The sequence below is a fragment of the Cherax quadricarinatus genome, chromosome 6 (assembly GCF_038502225.1).
Source record: "Cherax quadricarinatus isolate ZL_2023a chromosome 6, ASM3850222v1, whole genome shotgun sequence".
Lineage (NCBI taxonomy): Eukaryota > Metazoa > Arthropoda > Malacostraca > Decapoda > Parastacidae > Cherax > Cherax quadricarinatus.
The window spans coordinates 8,772,575-8,792,040 of record NC_091297.1 but is presented as its reverse complement, the minus strand read 5'-3'; the positions used below and the strand labels follow the sequence as shown (position 1 = coordinate 8,792,040).

General features: G+C 43.0%; 1 protein-coding gene across 10 annotated transcripts in view; it reads left to right on the top strand.

Moving 5' to 3' along the window:
• LOC128691929 (SPARC-related modular calcium-binding protein 1) overlaps window positions 1–19,466 on the top strand; it is a 741,978-nt gene that overhangs the window by 249,301 nt on the left and 473,211 nt on the right. For 8 of the 10 annotated variants that reach the window (XM_070080126.1, XM_070080123.1, XM_070080097.1 and 5 more), the window contains exon 2: window positions 10,714–10,767. The exons of 1 other annotated variant lie outside the window; for it this stretch is intronic. In XM_070080126.1, the coding sequence (XP_069936227.1) occupies window positions 10,714–10,767 (54 nt within the window). The remainder of the gene's footprint in view (window positions 1–10,713; window positions 10,768–19,466) is intronic. One more of the 10 variants, XM_070080089.1, reaches the window with a different exon arrangement.

The window sequence follows — 19,466 nt, the reverse complement described above, 5'->3', positions numbered from 1 at the left end:
TTGCTACTTCTACTACTGTTTATACTACTACTACTACTACTACTACTACCACTGCTAATATTACCATCACCAGTACTACCACCTTTGCAACTACTAATACCACTACTACTAACACTACTATAACTACTACTACTATTAGTAATGTTATTACTACTACTGCTATTAATAATGTTCTTCTACTACTACTACTACTACTACTACTACTACTATTACTACTACTACTACTATTACTACTACTACTACTACTACTATTACTACTACTACTACTATTACTACTACTACTATTGCTGTTCTAAATACTATTGCTTCTGCTGGCACAACTACTCTTGTGTTACTAATAGTGTTGCCACAGTAACACTTGCCTGTTGCAGCTACTGTTGCAGCCACATGGCAGCAACAACGGGTAAGCCCTGGATGGGTCTCCTCTCAGTACTTCTGTTATGGTAATCATGGTGTCATCCACTGACGTCATCTCGTGTCTGTTCTCTGGACTACCATTAACGGGTGAAGGGAGACTTAACGGGGACAAAGGGTCAACGCGGACGAAGGGTAAACGGGGATAAAAGAGTCAACGGGAACAGAGGAATCAACAGGGACAGAGGAATCAACAGTGACAGAGGAGTCAACGGAAACGGAAGAGTCAACGGGGGAGTCAAACTCCACACCTATGTTTTTCGTGGTGTTTTGTCTGCCAGGAAAAATGGGGGAGTTATTTCTAGACACAGATTTCATTCCAACCTCCCAATGGTGTGTAGAAATATACCTAGTTGAAGGAATCTTATTGTAGCCAGCTGATCCAGTGGTTAACACACTGGACTGTGAGTTTTGACACTCGCTTACCATGGGTTCTAGTCCTACCCGGTCCGTGTATATGTTTATCCTCACCGAGTAATTCCTCACACCTCGTATAGCTGCTGATCCTCTTCTTACAAAATATACTTTGAATTACAACGAGACACTTTTCTAAAAACACTTAAAAATAGAGTACCTCTGTTGTTTTGACCCCTGACACTTTTTACAGCAGTGTCTAACACTTTAGCACTTAATTAAGTCTTCCATAACACGTGTCTCTCACTTGGTCCACGATTCCTTGAATGTTTCCTCACAGCCTCCCAGTATCTCTGGCTTGTATATTCTTCTCATCTCCAGACACTGATACACAACATTCACAAACCTGTTTGTTTATATTATATTTAAGGGGCACAGTAAATCCACTTCCTTGTTCTGTATCAGAACCTCTGACAGGGATCAAGGAACCTTGCTTGACAACTTCCCCTCAAGTTAACGGTGTAGCAATGAACATTAGTTGACCGTAAATGTAGTGTAACTGTTCTTGTATAATTGGTATGCAAATACGCTAATCAATCTGCGAGTGTAGCGCAGTCTGCCAGCATGTTTCAGTATGGTACATTGTCATAGCTGTGTGTGTGTGGGGGAGGGGACACAGTGTACGCACGTCAGTGGACTTCACAGAAGCGAGGAGAGTGCGAGAATATCTTTCACGATAGTGTCATTGCTTCAAGAGTTCCATTAACATCTATCATCGCTCCTCGCCCTGCTGGTAAACATTATGTTCACAGTGACTGACTCAACACTGTAACCTTCACTAATGGTAGGATGTGAACAACTCTGGATGTGTTGCTCAGTGGTGCTTCCTGTTGTACAATACCGTGTCTAGCCATGTACTCACCTATCTGCAGTTGCAGGGGTCGATTCACAGCTCCTGGCCCCGCCTCTTCGCAGGTCGCTACTAGATCCACTCTCGCCCTGCTCCATGAGCTTTATCGTATCTCTTCTTAAAGCTATGTATGGATCCTGCCTCCAGTACATCACTCTCCACATTGTTCCACTTCCTGACAACTCTATGACTGAAGAAATGCTTCCTAACATCCCTGTGACTCATCTGAGTCTTCAACTTCCAGTTGTGACCCCTTGTTGCTTTGTCCCTTTCTACCCTGTCAATTTCCTTCAGTATTTTATATGTCGTTATCATGTGTCCCTATCCCTCCTGTCCTCCAGTGTCGTCAGGTCGATTTCCCTTAACCTCTCCTCGTAGTACATACCCCCTTATCTCCGGAACTAATCTTGTTGCAAACCTTTACACTTTCTTTAATTTCTTGACGTGCTTGACCAGGTGTGGATTCCAAACTGGTGTTTCATACTCCAATATGGGCCTTTCGTACACGGTGTACAGAGTCCTGGATGATTCCTTACCGAGATATCGGAATGATATTCTTAGGTTTACCAGGCGCCCATATGCTGCACCATTTATTTGGTTGATGTGCAACTCAGGAGATGTGCTCGGTATCATACACACCCCAAGATCCTTTTCCTTGAATGAGGTTTGTAGTCTCTGGCCCCTAGACTGTACTCCGTATGCGGTCTTCTTTGCCCTTTCCCAACCTTCATGACTTTGCACTCGATGAAGTTGAACTCCGGGAGCCAGTTTCTGATCCATACCTGCAGCCTGTCAAAATTCCTTTGTAGTCCTGCCTGGTCCTCCTCTAATTGAATTCTCCTCATTAACTTCACATCGTCTGCAAACAGGGACACTTCTCAGTCTATTCCTTCCGTTATGTCGTTTACATATACCAGAAACAGCACCGGTCCTAGGACTGACCCCTGTGGAACCCTGCTCGTCACAGGCGCCCACTCTGATACCTCGTCACGTACCATGACTCGCTGTCTTCCCGTCAGGTATTCCCTGATCCATTGCAGTGCCTTCCCTGTTATACCTGCCTGGTTTTCCAGCTTTGCACTAATCTCTCATGTGGAACTGTGTCAAAAGCCTTCTTACAGTCCAAGAAAACGCAGTCTACCCACCTCTCTCTTGAATCTCATGCTGAGCTCCTCACATACTTCTCAGTCGTTTCTTATGATCTCCCCTCTTTCCTTCCTCAGCCTGATTTCCTGGTCCTTGACTGTTGTTTTCCTTCTGATGTGGCTGTACAACAGCTTTGGGTCAGATTTGGCTTTCGCTGCTGTGTTGTTTTTGTATTGTCATTGGGCCTCCTTCCTTACGTGAGTATATTCATTTCTGGCTCTACGACTGCTCTCCTTATTCTCCTGGGTCCTTTGCCTTCTATACTTCTTCCATTCTCTAGCACACTTGGTTTTGGCCTCTCTACACCTTTGAATGAACCAAGGGCTCATCCTGGCCTTCTCGTTATTTCTGTTTCCCTTAGGTACAAGCCTCTCCTAAGCTTTGTTGGATATTGTCAGTGTTCAGTGGTCAGTCGTCACGTGAGGTCACAGACCCTGAGCTGCTTGGGGATTAGCGTGGACGGTTACAAAGCATGGCTTGCTTCTACAGTGTTTTAAAAGCTGAGGTTGGAGAGTTGAAGGAGGAGGTCTTGCTTCTCCAGGAGGAGATTAGGAGGCTGAAGGTCCACCTCAATGGGCCTGGGAGAGAGTGTGAGGTGGTTGGAGATGTGGGGAATGAGGCTTCTAGCAGTGAGGTGCAGTCTGTCTCTCACTGTGAGGAGGCTGTAGGTGGGGTGGTAGCAACGGCTACCAGCAGTGAGGTGCAGCCCAGCACCTGCTACAAGTGGCGAGTTGTTCACAGTAATGGGAGGCGCATCAGAGTAAGGAAAGTTAAGAGTGCAGATCTGAAGGTAGGAAATCGCTTCTCTGTTCTCCAGGATGAATGTACTTCAGTGGCCAGTGAAGGTAAGGGTACTACTGCCCCTGCTAATGAAGGTAAGCGCATTCTTGTGGTTGGTGACTCTCAGGTAAGATATGTTGATCGTGCTTTTTGTAATAGGAATAAGAAGATGAGAGATAGAGTGTGCTTCCCTGGAGCTGGTGTTGGGGACATTGTCAACAGACTGGATAATATCATGTCAGGTAATGGGAACAAGCCCATTATCTGTCTCAGTGCTGGTGGAAATGATATTGGGAAGGGTAGGAGAGAAGAGCTGCTAGATAAGTACAGGTCAGCTATAGATTTCATTAAGTCTAAGGGAGGGATCCCAATCATATGTAGCATCTTGCCTAGAAGGGGAGTAGGAAATGAATGGTTGTCTAGGGCAATTGGTGTAAATTGCTGGCTAGACAGATACTGCAAGGAACTTGCAATCCCATTCATTGACAACTGGAACAACTTTTATGGCAAACATGATATGTATGCAAGGGATGGGGTTCATCTCTCTGGGGCAGGGGTGGTAGCACTTGCAGACTCGATTGAGAAGGCCATTGGTGAAATGCCTATGATTTTAAACTGATGGAAGATAGAGGTATGGGTGTGTGTGGGAAACAAGCAGGTTGCAACACTAGGGTTGGAAACAGTAAATGTATAAAAGGCATTCAGCATGAAGTTATAAATAAAGACAATAGAACAGGTCAGCAAACAAAGGGGGACAGCAGAGGGCAGCAAGGGACTAGCTCCCTTAAGGTTTACTATACTAATAGCAGGAGTGTTAGAAATAAGATAGATGAGCTAAGATTAATTGCAAGTGCAGGAAACATAGATATTATTGCTATAACAGAGACCTGGCTCAATCTGAAAGATAGAGAGATGCCCTCTGAATGTCACATACAAGGCTATAAATTATTCCACACTGACAGGGTCAACAGGAAAGGTGGTGGAGTAGCGATGTATGTCAGAGACAATTTAAATTGTTGTGTTAGACAAGATATTAAATTAGAAGCGTCAGCCACTGAATCTGTTTGGTTACAGCTTCTCGAGGGCCGAGAAAAACTAATTTTGGGTGTGATTTACAGGGCCCCAAATCTTGATAGGGAGTGCAGTAAACTTCTATGGGACGAAATTCGTAAGGCATCTACATACGAAAATGTTGTGCTAATGGGAGATTTCAACTATAGACAGATTGACTGGAGCAATTTGACAGGAAATTTAGAGTCGGGTGACTTTCTTGATACGATCCAGGATTGTTTTTTAAAACAGTTTGTGACAGAGCCAACTAGGGGAAATAACCTCCTTGACTTGGTTCTTGCCAGTAGGGAAACACTAATTAATAATCTTGAGGTTAATGATGAGCTTGGGGAGAGTGATCACAAATCACTCAGTTTTAACATAGCATGGAATTCCCCTAATAATGGCAATCAAGTCTCCGTCCCTGACTTTCGCTTGGCTGATTTCATAGGACTGAAAAATTACTTAGGTGGGCTGAACTGGAATGACCTGACTAGGGGTCAGGTAGGTGGTGATGGTTGCCGATATGATGCTTTCCAGGGCATAGTTCTAGCTGCTCAGTCAAATTATGTTCCAAATAGGGAAATCAGATCAAACAAAAATGATCCTAAATGGATGAACAATAGATTAAAATATCTGATTGGTCAAAAGAGAGGCATATATAGGCAAATCAAAAGAGGAGAGGGGCAATTAAGAAATCGATATATTCAGTTAAAGAGAGAAATAAAAAAGGGAATTAGAAAAGCAAATAGAGATTATGAGGTTAAAGTTGCAAGAGAATCGAAGACTAACCCAAAAGGATTCTTTCAGGTATACAGAAGTAAGATCAGGGACAAGATAGGCCCACTCAAAAGTTCCTCGGGTCAGCTCACTGACAGTGATAAGGAAATGTGTAGAATTTTTAACACATACTTCCTCTCAGTTTTTACACAGGAGGATACCAGCGATATTCCAGTAATGATAAATTATGTAGAACAGGACGATAATAAACTGTGCACTATTAGGGTCACAAGTGACATGGTCCTTAGGCAAATAGATAAATTAAAACCTAACAAATCCCCAGGCCCTGATGAACTGTATGCAAGGGTTCTAAAGGAATGTAAAGAGGAGCTTAGCACACCTTTGGCTAATCTTTTCAACATATCACTACAAACTGGCATGGTGCCAGATAAGTGGAAAATGGCAAATGTGATACCTATTTTCAAAACAGGTGACAGGTCCTTAGCTTCGAACTATAGACCAATAAGCCTAACCTCCATAGTGGGAAAATTTATGGAATCAATAATTGCCGAGGCAGTTCGTAGCCACCTTGAAAAGCATAAATTAATCAACGAATCTCAGCATGGTTTTACAAAGGGGCGTTCCTGCCTTACGAATTTATTAACTTTTTTCACTAAGGTATTTGAGGAGGTAGATCATGGTAATGAATATGATATTGTGTATATGGACTTCAGTAAGGCTTTTGACAGGGTCCCACATCAGAGACTATTGAGGAAAATTAAAGCACATGGAATAGGAGGAGAAATTTTTTCCTGGATAGAGGCATGGTTGACAAATAGGCAGCAGAGAGTTTGCATAAATGGGGAGAAATCAGAGTGGGGAAGCGTCACGAGCGGTGTTCCACAGGGGTCAGTGTTGGGCCCCCTGCTGTTCACAATCTACATAAACGACATAGATGAGGGCATAAAGAGCGACATCAGCAAGTTTGCCGATGACACCAAAATAGGCCGTCGAATTCATTCTGACGAGGACATTCGAGCACTCCAGGAGGATTTGAATAGACTGATGCAGTGGTCGGAGAAGTGGCAGATGCAGTTTAATATAGACAAATGCAAAGTTCTAAATGTTGGACAGGACAATAACCATGCCACATATAAACTAAATAATGTAGATCTTAATATTACGGATTGCGAAAAAGATTTAGGAGTTCTGGTTAGCAGTAATCTGAAACCAAGACAACAGTGCATAAGTGTTCGCAATAAAGCTAATAGAATCCTTGGCTTCATATCAAGAAGCATAAATAATAGGAGTCCTCAGGTTGTTCTTCAACTCTATACATCCTTGGTTAGGCCTCATTTAGATTATGCTGCACAGTTTTGGTCACCGTATTACAGAATGGATATAAATTCTCTGGAAAATGTACAAAGGAGGATGACAAAGATGATCCCATGTATCAGAAACCTTCCCTATGAGGATAGACTAAGGGCCCTGAAACTGCACTCTCTAGAAAGACGTAGAATTAGGGGGGATATGATTGAGGTTTATAAGTGGAAGACAGGAATAAATAAAGGGGATGTAAATAGTGTGCTGAAAATATCTAGCCTAGACAGGACTCGCAGCAATGGTTTTAAGTTGGAAAAATTCAGATTCAGGAGGGATATAGGAAAGTACTGGTTTGGTAATAGAGTTGTGGATGAGTGGAACAAACTCCCAAGTACCGTTATAGAGGCCAGAACGTTGTGTAGCTTTAAAAATAGGTTGGATAAATACATGAGTAGATGTGGGTGGGTGTGAGTTGGACCTGATAGCTTGTGCTAACAGGTCGGTTGCCGTGTTCCTCCCTTAAGTCAATGTGACCTGACCTGACTAGGTTGGGTGCATTGGCTTAAGCCGGTAGGGACTTGGACCTGCCTCGCATGGGCCAGTAGGCCTTCTGCAGTGTTCCTTCGTTCTTATGTTCTTATGTTCTTATATCCCATCATCGCATTTACTGATCATCCTACCAGTCCTCTGTCCCACTGAACCTCATGCAGGAAATTCTTCATGCCTGTGGAGCTCCCTCTCTTGTAGTTTGGCTTCATTTGTTCGTCCTGCCCTTCCTGCTTCTATGTACACTTGTAACTCTACTATGTATTCGAAGCTCAGAACCACATAATCACTAGCCCTGAGGGATCTTTCATATGTGATGTCTTCAATATTTGCACTACTCAAGGTGAATACTAGTTCCAGTCTTGCTGGTTCGTCCTCTCTCTCTGGTAGTGTCCCTTACATGTTGCTACATGAGGTTTTCCAGTACCACATCCATCATCCTAGCCTTCCATGTTTCTGGGCCCCATGTGGTTCCAGGTTTTCCCAGTCAATTTCTCTGTGATTGAAGTCACCCACAATTAGTAGCTTTGCCCTGCTTACATGGGCCCCTCTGGCCATTTCAGCCAGTGTGTCGACCATCGCGTGCACGTGTGTGTGTGTGTTGCGAGAGTTCCTTGGGGATATGATGGTTGAAGATAAACACACTTGGTTGGTACATATCACTTATATTAGCAGAGTCGTGAGGGGAGTATAGCCCAGCCTACCTGTCTCGCCTATGCCTATACTGGAACTGAGGAAGAGGCAGGGTGACCGACGTTCACATACGGCACCACATGATGTCACACATGCTAGCCACTGGGCAGAGCTGAGCAGGCAGCCTAAATGTATATATGGATGATACAAACTACGATAAACTACACAAGCCTATACATAGGGATTCAGTAGTGATACTGACAGCTCGATCATGTTACGTATGGCGTCTCGACATACAATACTACTCTACAGGCTGAATAGGCAGGTGTCTCTGGGCTGATTCTATACAATAGCAAACACATATAACTTAGAACTAATCACAGAATTGGTAATGGGATATACTCGGTTGAATGGATAACATTGGAATGGATATTAATATAATGGATCGTGCGGGTTATTTGTGTATCGTTCCAGTCACGGTATTGTGCCCTTTTTTGTTATTTATGGATCGTAGTGTAGTGCATTATGAATTACAATAACAAATCACAGTACAATAAAAGATAGAAATGATCGATCGATTTGTATTCATGTACTCTACAGATTCTGAGGAAGAATATATTTACAAAGTAGCAAGTATTTAACAGAAAAGACAGACCTGGCATGCATAAGTCATTACTGTTAAATCTCAGAATTCAGAGGGAACATGAAAAAAAAAATGGATACTGATCAGCTAGCATCAAAACACAAAGTTGACAATTTCTTTTAACTTAATCATCTAATTATACAGGCTAGGGACATTTAAACCCAACTCTGCTAGGGTAAGATTTACATATGCAGAATGGTTATCATCTCTGGGTGGATCGAATTCTTTTTAATGGCTAACACATGCCGTGATTGAGGGAGATCTGAATTAATATTTACAAAAGATGCTTGAGGGTTTCTCAATACTTTTCCACTTCAGTACTAAATGGAGGGTCTGCAGTTACTATACTAACATGTCGCGATAGAGCATCCGCAGATACATTTGATCTGCCAGGCAAGTACTTACTTACTAATTTCTCATTTAATTCATTCCACTGGTCAACCAATTTATTCACAACTTTAAAAAAAAATTACACTGAGCTTTAAAAAGTGGATATGAGTAACATTTGAGGTTCAAACCTATAAATCCCCTGCAGGGAGACGTGTGTACACCCGTCTGTGTTACTGCACAAAAATTATTATTATTATTATTATTATTATTATTATTATTATTATTATTATTATTATTATTATTTATAATTCTAATTATTATTAATGTAAGAGAGGGAAGATAAAAGTATTTCTCTCTCTCTCTCTCTCTCTCCCTCCCTCCCTCCCCCCCTCTCGCTTTCTTTCTCTCACTTCCACCTTGTTCGAGAACTGAGGTGTGGGTGGTTGTTGGCTGTAAAAACTAAATCAGATCATAGTTGACGGTCGCTACACACACCATAGCTGCAGTATATAACAGGTTTGAAAGCGGTGTTTAAGGGCAGGATCACCCGGCACTACGTGGCTTGCTGGATGTAAAACATTTTACTTAACGAATGAGCCTGACATTGCTCAGAGTGGTTCGTTTGTCATGTAGGCATCAACGTGTTGACCAAATTCTATTAATATAACAGTTACATCATTTAAAAAGTGTTTAAATATTTTCTGGTTAATAAATTAACCTCATCACACACAGAGATCCTCCTGTATGTGTTCCTTGTATTAAATTCTCTGTGTATAGCCATTTGAGTTATGGTATTAGGCAAGAATCTCTGAAAGTTGAATTCTGTGGGATTTACATCACTGAGACACTCTTGGTGCTCCGAGAAGAATTAACTCATACCACGGGTGGGGTTAGAACCTGCGATCAGAGAGTCATAGAACTCCAGACCGACGCGTTAGTGGCCCAGTGGCTAACGCGTCGGTCTGGAGTTTTATAACTCTGACCGCGGGTTCTAACCCAACCCGTGGTATGGTTTGTTTGCAGTCGTGTCATTGCGGTTTCGTGAGTCAAGAATTAAATGTTTTTATCCTCTTAAACTTACATCTACAGTGACGTAAGTTAATCCAGAGTTTTACTTAACTTTTACGTATCCATTGCAAATGAATTTACTTTCGTTTCTGGCATTATTGCGCTTTATTAGTTAAATGTTTTATTCATCTTGTTGGGGTTGTCAACGACAGGCTGCCATTACCATAATGATCATTAATGTTATGACAATATAAAAAGGATTACCAGAATTTTTGACACTTTGTATATATTGCTTCACTTGACATGTGTATGAGTAAATCCAGGGATTTAATATGTACAGATTACGTACATAGGTCGGTAAGTATGAGTATTATGCAGAGAAATATTTGATTATCTTATTAATAATATATAATATTGCTTCATGAAATTTCTATAGAAAAAGGAGGATACAAGTCTATGTTTACGTTGAAATATATATATATATATATATATATATATATATATATATATATATATATATATATATATATATATATATATATATATATATATACTGACACTCGCACGTGTATATAATGTCTGTTAATAATATGTATATAATATTGAATTTGCTTTAAATGTGTCTTGCATATACAGTATATACATAATATAAATATATCATACTTCTGTGTGTATGTATATATTGCTCCTGTTTACAATCTGTCATATTTCCTTCCACCCTCCTCCCTTATGCACCTGTCTTCCTCCAAGCCTTTCCCTCCCTCCGTTCTTCCCCTCCCTTCATCCACTGCACCGCTTCCCTCCACTCCGTGTACATAGCTCTTTAACTAATACATGTTTCTTACTCACTGACCAGCAGAGACTACTTGAGCGGCCCAGACACTTCTTGCAGCTTCAGCTCAACCGTACGGTGAGTGTAATGGTGTGTTGGTGGTGGTTGATGTGTTGGTGGTGGTTGCGGTGAAGTGTTGTGTTGGTGGTGGTTGGTGTATAGTGTTGTGTTGGTGGTGGTGTTGGTATTCCACACATCAATACCACTCAATCATATCTTTATATTATACTTTAAAATGTATGTTATAAGACCGAAGGTAACTTGCAGTGCATACAAACTTAGAGCCTTGGCCCTTGCAGTACCCACGGCAACTGCTGTCTCTTCTGGCTGATGTATGGTGCGTCCGAACACACGAACAAACATTTGAGCTTTTAACTCCGATTTCAGACCGCAAAATAAAATAAATCTTTGCTTTCATGTATAACTCTGTTAATTTTATTGTTTTGTAAAGCATTTGTATTAAGTGTTAATGACTTAGATCATGTCATTTAGATTTCGTAAAACAAATGCTCCCTTGGTTGTGATGCCACCCTGCATCAGAACTCAGTGCTCCCTCCCAGGATCTCCACCGCGCCCAGAAGAGCAGTACCACCCACTCTGGGAATCACTGATCCACACCATACAAAGTATGATGTGGAGTATCACCTATACATTGTATGCGGAATTTATTTCACACTGAACATCAGCTATTGCTTCGTCCCATCTATCACTGTTACGTAATATTAATCGTTTCTCATAAATCATTTAGTACTTGTTTGTTGTTTTTGTTAAGTCATTTTCGATAGGATGGTTCAATGGTGAACTTACTGATCTTTTACGAAGTATGAAATTTCTCAAGGATCTCATTACGGAATTCGCCTTCATTATTTGTTACAAGGGACTTAAGTGTAGCGTGTCTGCAAATAATTCGTTCTTTAAATGCTTTAGCTACTGCCTCTGCAGTTTTATCTGCATTAGTTACTAACTCCCAGTAACGTGTGAAATGATCAAGCATCAGACATAAATGTTGGGAGGGAACGTTGGAGGGAGCGTTGGAGGGAACGTTGCTGGCACTGTAGGATAAACCTGAATGGGGTTAGGACCTCCATTACCTCTATGTTGCATGCATACTTTACACTTTTTTTACGCATTCCGAAATATCTGTTGCCATGTGAGGCCAAAAATATCTCAATCTAGCTTGTTTAACAGGACGATCCATGTGAGGGAGAGCAACATCTGATACACCGTCAGCTAGCCGCAGGGCTGCATTCACTAATGACTTTGAAATAACTAATTGATCTTCCTAGTTGTTGTACAAGTGCAACTGGGTATCTTTATTATGTAGACATTTTGCTAATCAGTGGCTTTATCAATAGAACGTCTGTTGGGTAAAAGAACACGTGCAACTAATGTGAAATTTTAATGTGCAACATTTTGCTCTCCAGGTGCTTTGTCAAGCTGTTACAAACAATACAGATTTATGTTTAGGTAGGTTTGCTAAGACGTGTCCTGGCCGGGTCTTCTCCATGTGGTGACCCGGCACAAGCTCTCGAAAGGAGTGTTGGAGTTAGTACAAGTGATGTACCGTTTACACCTCTATAGCAGGTGCACAATGAGCATTCGTGTCAGTGTTGACGGCCCCATTCAAGGCTGGAGAAATATTAGAGCTAGAATAAATACAGAGATCGTTTACGGCCCGCACATAGCCAGTAAAACATTTAAATTACTGGGAGCGCCTTAAAGTCTTAGATATGTACTCACTGGAGAGGAGGAGTGAGGGAGAGATACGTTATGATATAGTATATACCTGGAAAGTACTCGAGGGCCTGGTCCCAAATCTGCACACTGCCAGACAAGCTTGGCCCATGGCCGGGCTGCGGGAGTAGGAAGACTCTCAAAGGTATATCAAAGGTATACCGTTTATAGCCCTATGGCGAGGGCAGTCCTATGACAAGGGCACGGTTAATCTTCTTTTAGGTCAAGTGGAATACCACTTACAGAACTATGACAAGGACACAGTGAAATGTCTTCGCGTCAAGTGGAGTACCGTTTACAGCGCTCTGGCGGGGGCAGCTCTATAAAGAGGACACGGTGAATATTCTTCAGCACAAGTGGTGTAGCATGGGTAATACGGGATGGTGGGCTACAGTGGTCCTTACTGGTGACTGTTGTGATGCTAGGGTTGACGTGTTGGCTGTAGCCTGTTCCTGCAGCATGGGGCCCGTTCGCTGCCGTTGTCGGGTGGAAGTTTGAGCAGGAGAATTGGAAGCTGGCTGAGCAAGGGCATGATCCCGTCACTGACGTTTCCTTGTCTTCCTTCGTCGCTGTGGCCGGGGAAGTGGCACTGTATTCCTTGTTACTTGAGCCTCCTCTGGACGATGCTGCCGCTCAGTGGTGAGGGCTCTACTTGGCGTTGGAGGCTGGACAGCTGTGATTTTCCACGCTGCCCTAACCCGGTGGAGCCTCTTCGAGCAGTGCAGGTTCCAGGCATGATGCTTTTTGCCGGATTTAAGGCACCGCGGTTCTGTACTCTCAACTTTTTTTTATCCAAATAGTCCTTAGTTGGGTGAGACCCGCTCCAGTTGCCGCATACTTCTTTAAACTGACAGTGAACACTGAGGTGGTTTTACCTTTGGCATCTGAAGCACCTCAAAGGTTCTGAGTTGTAAGGCCTAACCTGGTATGTTCTCCAGTAACCGAGATGCAGTTGAGCTAGAAGAGGTCCTTTATGTTGGATAAAGACCTGTCTCGTAGGTACGTTGCTGTCCTTGGCTCGAAGCCACTCAACTTTCAGAATGTTTTTGTTACCATGGATTGCATTGAGAGGAATGTCTAGCGAGAAGCCCATTAGTACAGATTTTGTTACCCGCTCTGTGGATTTTAGTTCTGTTAGAACAAGTGGTGATTCGAGGTTGTACATCTGCAGTACTTCATAGGACTCTGTGTTTCGGGAGTGAGAATAAACTCCCCTTTCAGATTTGGGAACACTGATATCAGGCCATATTTCTTATCGAGGTAAATTATAGCAGAATATGGAGTGTTCTGGTGTCCTTTGCTTATCAGCCTTAATTTGTTACCTGCAGATGGCTTGGCTTTCCCGGTCTGAGGCAAGATAATATTGTCTCCACTGGGACTTCCGGGCTGAATCAGACACGACCAGTGGAACCAATGATATGACAACTGAGAACACCCAGATGACTGCGATGACCAGGCGAGCTCGAGACTTGGTCCAGCGGGTGTTGAGCGGGTGGATGAGCGCCTTGTACCTGCCACCTGCCAACTTTCTCCATCCATCACATCTGTGGGACTTCAAGATAGTGATGGGGAGCCTGATGGCCTTAGTCCGTTGTTGTACATAAAATATTTTGCCGTGAAATGCACCGAACAGCTGAATTATATCGACATCTCCTTCGAGATCCTCAGACGGGTAATGTTCGGATTAAGACCTGTGTTAGGATGCAGTTCATGATGAATCAGTCATCAGCACCTTTGTTTGGACACCATTTACAGAATGACAGTCATAAGACAGGCACACAGGTGCACCTGGCTTCCTCTGAAAGGAACCTGGAGGTTACCTGGAGGTTATTCCGGGGATCAACGCCCCCGCGGCCCGGTCCATGACCAGGCCTCCCGATGGATCAGGGCCTGATCAACTAGGCTGTTACTGCTGGCCGCACGCAGTCCGACGTACGAGCCACAGCCCGGCTGATCCGGCACTGACTTTAGATATCTGTCCAGCTCTCTCTTGAAGGCAGCCAGGGGTTTATTGGCAATTCCCCTAATGCTTGATGGGAGGCTGTTGAACAGTTTTGGGCCCCGGACACTTATGGTGTTTTCCCTTAGTGTACCAATGGCGCCCCTACTTTTTATTGGGGGCATTTTGCCTCGCCTGCCCGGTCTTTTACTTTCGTAGGGAGTGATTTCTGTGTGCAGATTTGGGACCATTCCTTCCAAGATTTTCCAAGTGTAGATTATGATATATCTCTCCCTCCTGCGTTCCAACGAGTACAAGTCAAGTGCTTCCAAGCGTTCCCAGGAAGGGGACACAACGTTTTTAGGACACAACCGAGCGCTCGGATTTAGAGATATGGGGCGCAGTTCTGGAGAAGACGCTGCGAGATCACTCCCTGGACGCATTGGACAGCGATTGAAGTGAAATCAGCCTGGCCAGTGAGATAGGTATGGATCAAGAAATGCTGATCTCAAACACAAAAATACCGCATGGCAAAGGTTGGCAGGAGGAGGCTGTAGTTGGGGAGGTAGCAACGGCTACCAGCAGTGAGGTGCAGCCCAGCACCTGCTACAAGTGGCGAGTGGTTCACAGTAATGGGAGGCGCATCAGAGTAAGGAAAGTTAAGAGTGAAGATCTGAAGGTAGGAAATCGCTTCTCTGTTCTTCAGGATGAATGTACTTCAGTGGTCAGTGAAGGTAAGGGTACTACTGCCCCTGCTAATGGAGGTAAGCACATTCTTGTGGTTGGTGACTCTCAGGTAAGATATATTGACCGTGCTTTTTGTAATAGGAATAAGAAGATGAGAGATAGAGTGTGCTTCCCTGGAGCTGGTGTTGGGGACATTGTCAACAGGCTGGATAATATCATGTCAGGTAATGGGAACAAGCCCATTATCTGTCTCAGTGCTGGTGGAAATGATATTGGGAAGGGTAGGAGAGAAGAGCTGCTAGATAAGTACAGGTCAGCTATAGATTTCATTAAGTCTAAGGGAGGGATCCCAATCATATGTAGCATCTTGCCTAGAAGGGGAGTAGGAAATGAATGGTTGTCTAGGGCAATTGGTGTAAATTGCTGGCTAGACAGATACTGCAAGGAACTTGCAATCCCATTCATTGACAACTGGAACAACTTTTATGGCAAACATGATATGTATGCAAGGGATGGGGTACATCTCTCTGGGGCAGGGGTGGTAGCACTTGCAGACTCGATTGAGAAGGCCATTGGTGAAATGCCTATGATTTTAAACTGATGGAAGATAGAGGTATGGGTGTGTGTGGGAAACAAGCAGGTTGCAACACTAGGGTTGGAAACAGTAAATGTATAAAAGGCATTCAGCATGAAGTTATAAATAAAGACAATATATCAGGTCAGCAAACAAAGGGGGACAGCAGAGGGCAGCAAGGGACTAGCTCCCTTAAGGTTTACTATACTAATAGCAGGAGTGTAAGAAATAAGATAGATGAGCTAAGATTAATTGCAAGTGCAGGAAACATAGATATTATTGCTATAACAGAGACCTGGCTCAATCTGAAAGATAGAGAGATGCCCTCTGAATGTCACATACAAGGCTATAAATTATTCCACACTGACAGGGTCAACAGGAAGGGTGGTGGAGTAGCAATGTATGTCAGAGACAATTTAAATTGTTGTGTTAGACAAGATATTAAATTAGAAGTGTCAGCCACTGAATCTGTTTGGTTACAGCTTCTCGAGGGCCGAGAAAAACTAATTTTGGGTGTGATTTACAGGGCCCCAAATCTTGATAGGGAGTGCAGTAAACTTCTATGGGACGAAATTCGTAAGGCATCTACATACGAAAATGTTGTGCTAATGGGAGATTTCAACTATAGACAGATTGACTGGAGCAATTTGACAGGAAATTTAGAGTCAGGTGACTTTCTTGATACGATCCAGGATTGTTTCTTAAAACAGTTTGTGACAGAGCCAACTAGGAGAAATAACCTCCTTGACTTGGTTCTTGTCAGTAGGGAAACACTAATTAATAATCTTGAGGTTAATGATGAGCTTGGGGAAAGTGATCACAAATCACTCAGTTTTAATATATCATGGAATTCCCCTAATAATGGCAATCAAGTCTCCGTCCCTGACTTTCGCTTGGCTGATTTCATAGGACTGAAAAATTACTTAGGTGGGCTGAACTGGAATGACCTGACTAAGGGTCAGGTAGGTGGTGATGGTTGCCGATGTGATGCTTTCCAGGGCATAGTTCTAGCTGCTCAGTCAAATTATGTTCCAGATAGGGAAATCAGATCAAACAAAAATGATCCTAAATGGATGAACAATAGATTAAAATATCTGATTGGTCAAAAGAGAGGCATATATAGGCAAATCAAAAGAGGAGAGGGGCAATTAAGAAATCGATATATTCAGTTAAAGAGAGAAATAAAAAAGGGAATTAGAAAAGCAAAAAGAGATTATGAGGTTAAAGTTGCAAGAGAATCGAAGACTAACCCAAAAGGATTCTTTCAGGTATACAGAAGTAAGATCAGGGACAAGATAGGCCCACTCAAAAGTTCCTCGGGTCAGCTCACTGACAGTGATAAGGAAATGTGTAGAATTTTTAACACGTACTTCCTCTCAGTTTTTACACAGGAGGATACCAGCGATATTCCAGTAATGATAAATTATGTAGAACAGGACGATAATAAACTGTGCATGATTAGGGTCACAAGTGACATGGTCCTTAGGCAAATAGATAAATTAAAACCTAACAAATCCCCAGACCCTGATGAACTGTATGCAAGGGTTCTAAAGGAATGTAAAGAGGAGCTTAGCACACCTTTGGCTAATCTTTTCAACATATCACTACAAACTGGCATGGTGCCAGATAAGTGGAAAATGGCAAATGTGATACCTATTTTCAAAACAGGTGACAGGTCCTTAGCTTCGAACTATAGACCAATAAGCCTAACCTCCATAGTGGGAAAATTTATGGAATCAATAATTGCCGAGGCAGTTCGTAGCCACCTTGAAAAGCATAAATTAATCAACGAATCTCAGCATGGTTTTACAAAGGGGCGTTCCTGCCTTACGAATTTATTAACTTTTTTCACTAAGGTATTTGAGGAGGTAGATCATGGTAATGAATATGATATTGTGTAAATGGACTTCAGTAAGGCTTTTGACAGGGTCCCACATCAGAGACTATTGAGGAAAATTAAAGCACATGGAATAGGAGAAATTTTTTCCTGGATAGAGGCATGGTTGACAAATAGGCAGCAGAGAGTTTGCATAAATGGGGAGAAATCAGAGTGGGGAAGCGTTACGAGCGGTGTTCCACAGGGGTCAGTGTTGGGCCCCCTGCTGTTCACAATCTACATAAACGACATAGATGAGGGCATAAAGAGCGACATCGGCAAGTTTGCCGATGACACCAAAATAGGCCGTCGAATTCATTCTGACGAGGACATTCGAGCACTCCAGGAAGATTTGAATAGACTGATGCAGTGGTCGGAGAAGTGGCAGATGCAGTTTAATATAGACAAATGCAAAGTTCTAAATGTTGGACAGGACAATAACCATGCCACATATAAACTAAATAATGTAGATCTTAATATTACGGATTGCGAAAAAGATTTAGGAGTTCTGGTTAGCAGTAATCTGAAACCAAGACAACATTGCATAAGTGTTCGCAATAAAGCTAATAGAATCCTTGGCTTCATATCAAGAAGCATAAATAATAGGAGTCCTCAGGTTGTTCTTCAACTCTATACATCATTGGTTAGGCCTCATTTAGATTATGCTGCACAGTTTTGGTCACCGTATTACAGAATGGATATAAATTCTCTGGAAAATGTACAAAGGAGGATGACAAAGTTGATCCCATGTATCAGAAACCTTCCCTATGAGGATAGACTAAGGGCCCTGAATCTGCACTCTCTAGAAAGACGTAGAATTAGGGGGGATATGATTGAGGTGTATAAATGGAAGACAGGAATAAATAAAGGGGATGTAAATAGTGTGCTGAAAATATCTAGCCTAGACAGGACTCGCAGCAATGGTTTTAAGTTGGAAAAATTCAGATTCAGGAAGGATATAGGAAAGTACTGGTTTGGTAATAGAGTTGTGGATGAGTGGAACAAACTCCCGAGTACAGTTATAGAGGCCAGAACGTTGTGTAGCTTTAAAAATAGGTTGGATAAATACATGAGTGGATGTGGGTGGGTGTGAGTTGGACATGATAGCTTGAGCTACCAGGTCGGTTGCCGTGTTCCTCCCTTAAGTCAATGTGACCTGACCTGACTAGGTTGGGTGCATTGGCTTAAGCCGGTAGGAGACTTGGACCTGCCTCACATGGGTCAGTAGGCCTTCTGCAGTGTTCCTTCGTTCTTATGTTCTTATGTTCTTATGTACGACCTCTCCCAGCTCAACTGGAACTCAGTTGGTGCGGAATATACCAGGTCAGGACGTACTACCCTGAAACTCTGAGGTGCTTCAGGTGCCAGAGGTACAACTACCTTAGCACCCGATGTCAGTTTTAGGAAATATGCGACATCTATAACAGGTCTCACCCGACCAAGGACTGTTTGGATAAACCGAACTTCGGTGTCTGAACTAAGATAAGATTTTCTTCGGATTTTTAACCCCGGAGGGTTAGCCACCCAGGATAACCCAAGAAAGTCAGTGCGTCATCGAGGACTGTCTGTCTTATTTCCATTGGGGTCCTCAATCTTGTCCCCCAGGATGCCACCCATACCAGTCGACTAACGCCCATGTACCTATTTGCTACTAGGTGAACAGGACAACAGGTGTAAGGAAACACGTCGAAAAGTGTTTCCACCCCGCCGGGACTCGAACCTGGGCCCTCCGTGTGTGAAAAGAGGGCTTTAGCCACCAGGTCACCGGGGCACCCTAACTGCAGCAAGAAACATCATGCCTGGAACCTGCACTGCCTGGAGAGGCTCTGCCGTGTCAGGGCAGCATTGAAAACCCCGGTTGTCCAGCCTCAAACAATAAGTAGAGGCCTCAGTACTGAGCGGCAGCCTCGTCCAGAGGAGGCTACAGTAACATTGAATCTAGTGCCACTTTCCCGGCCACAGCGACG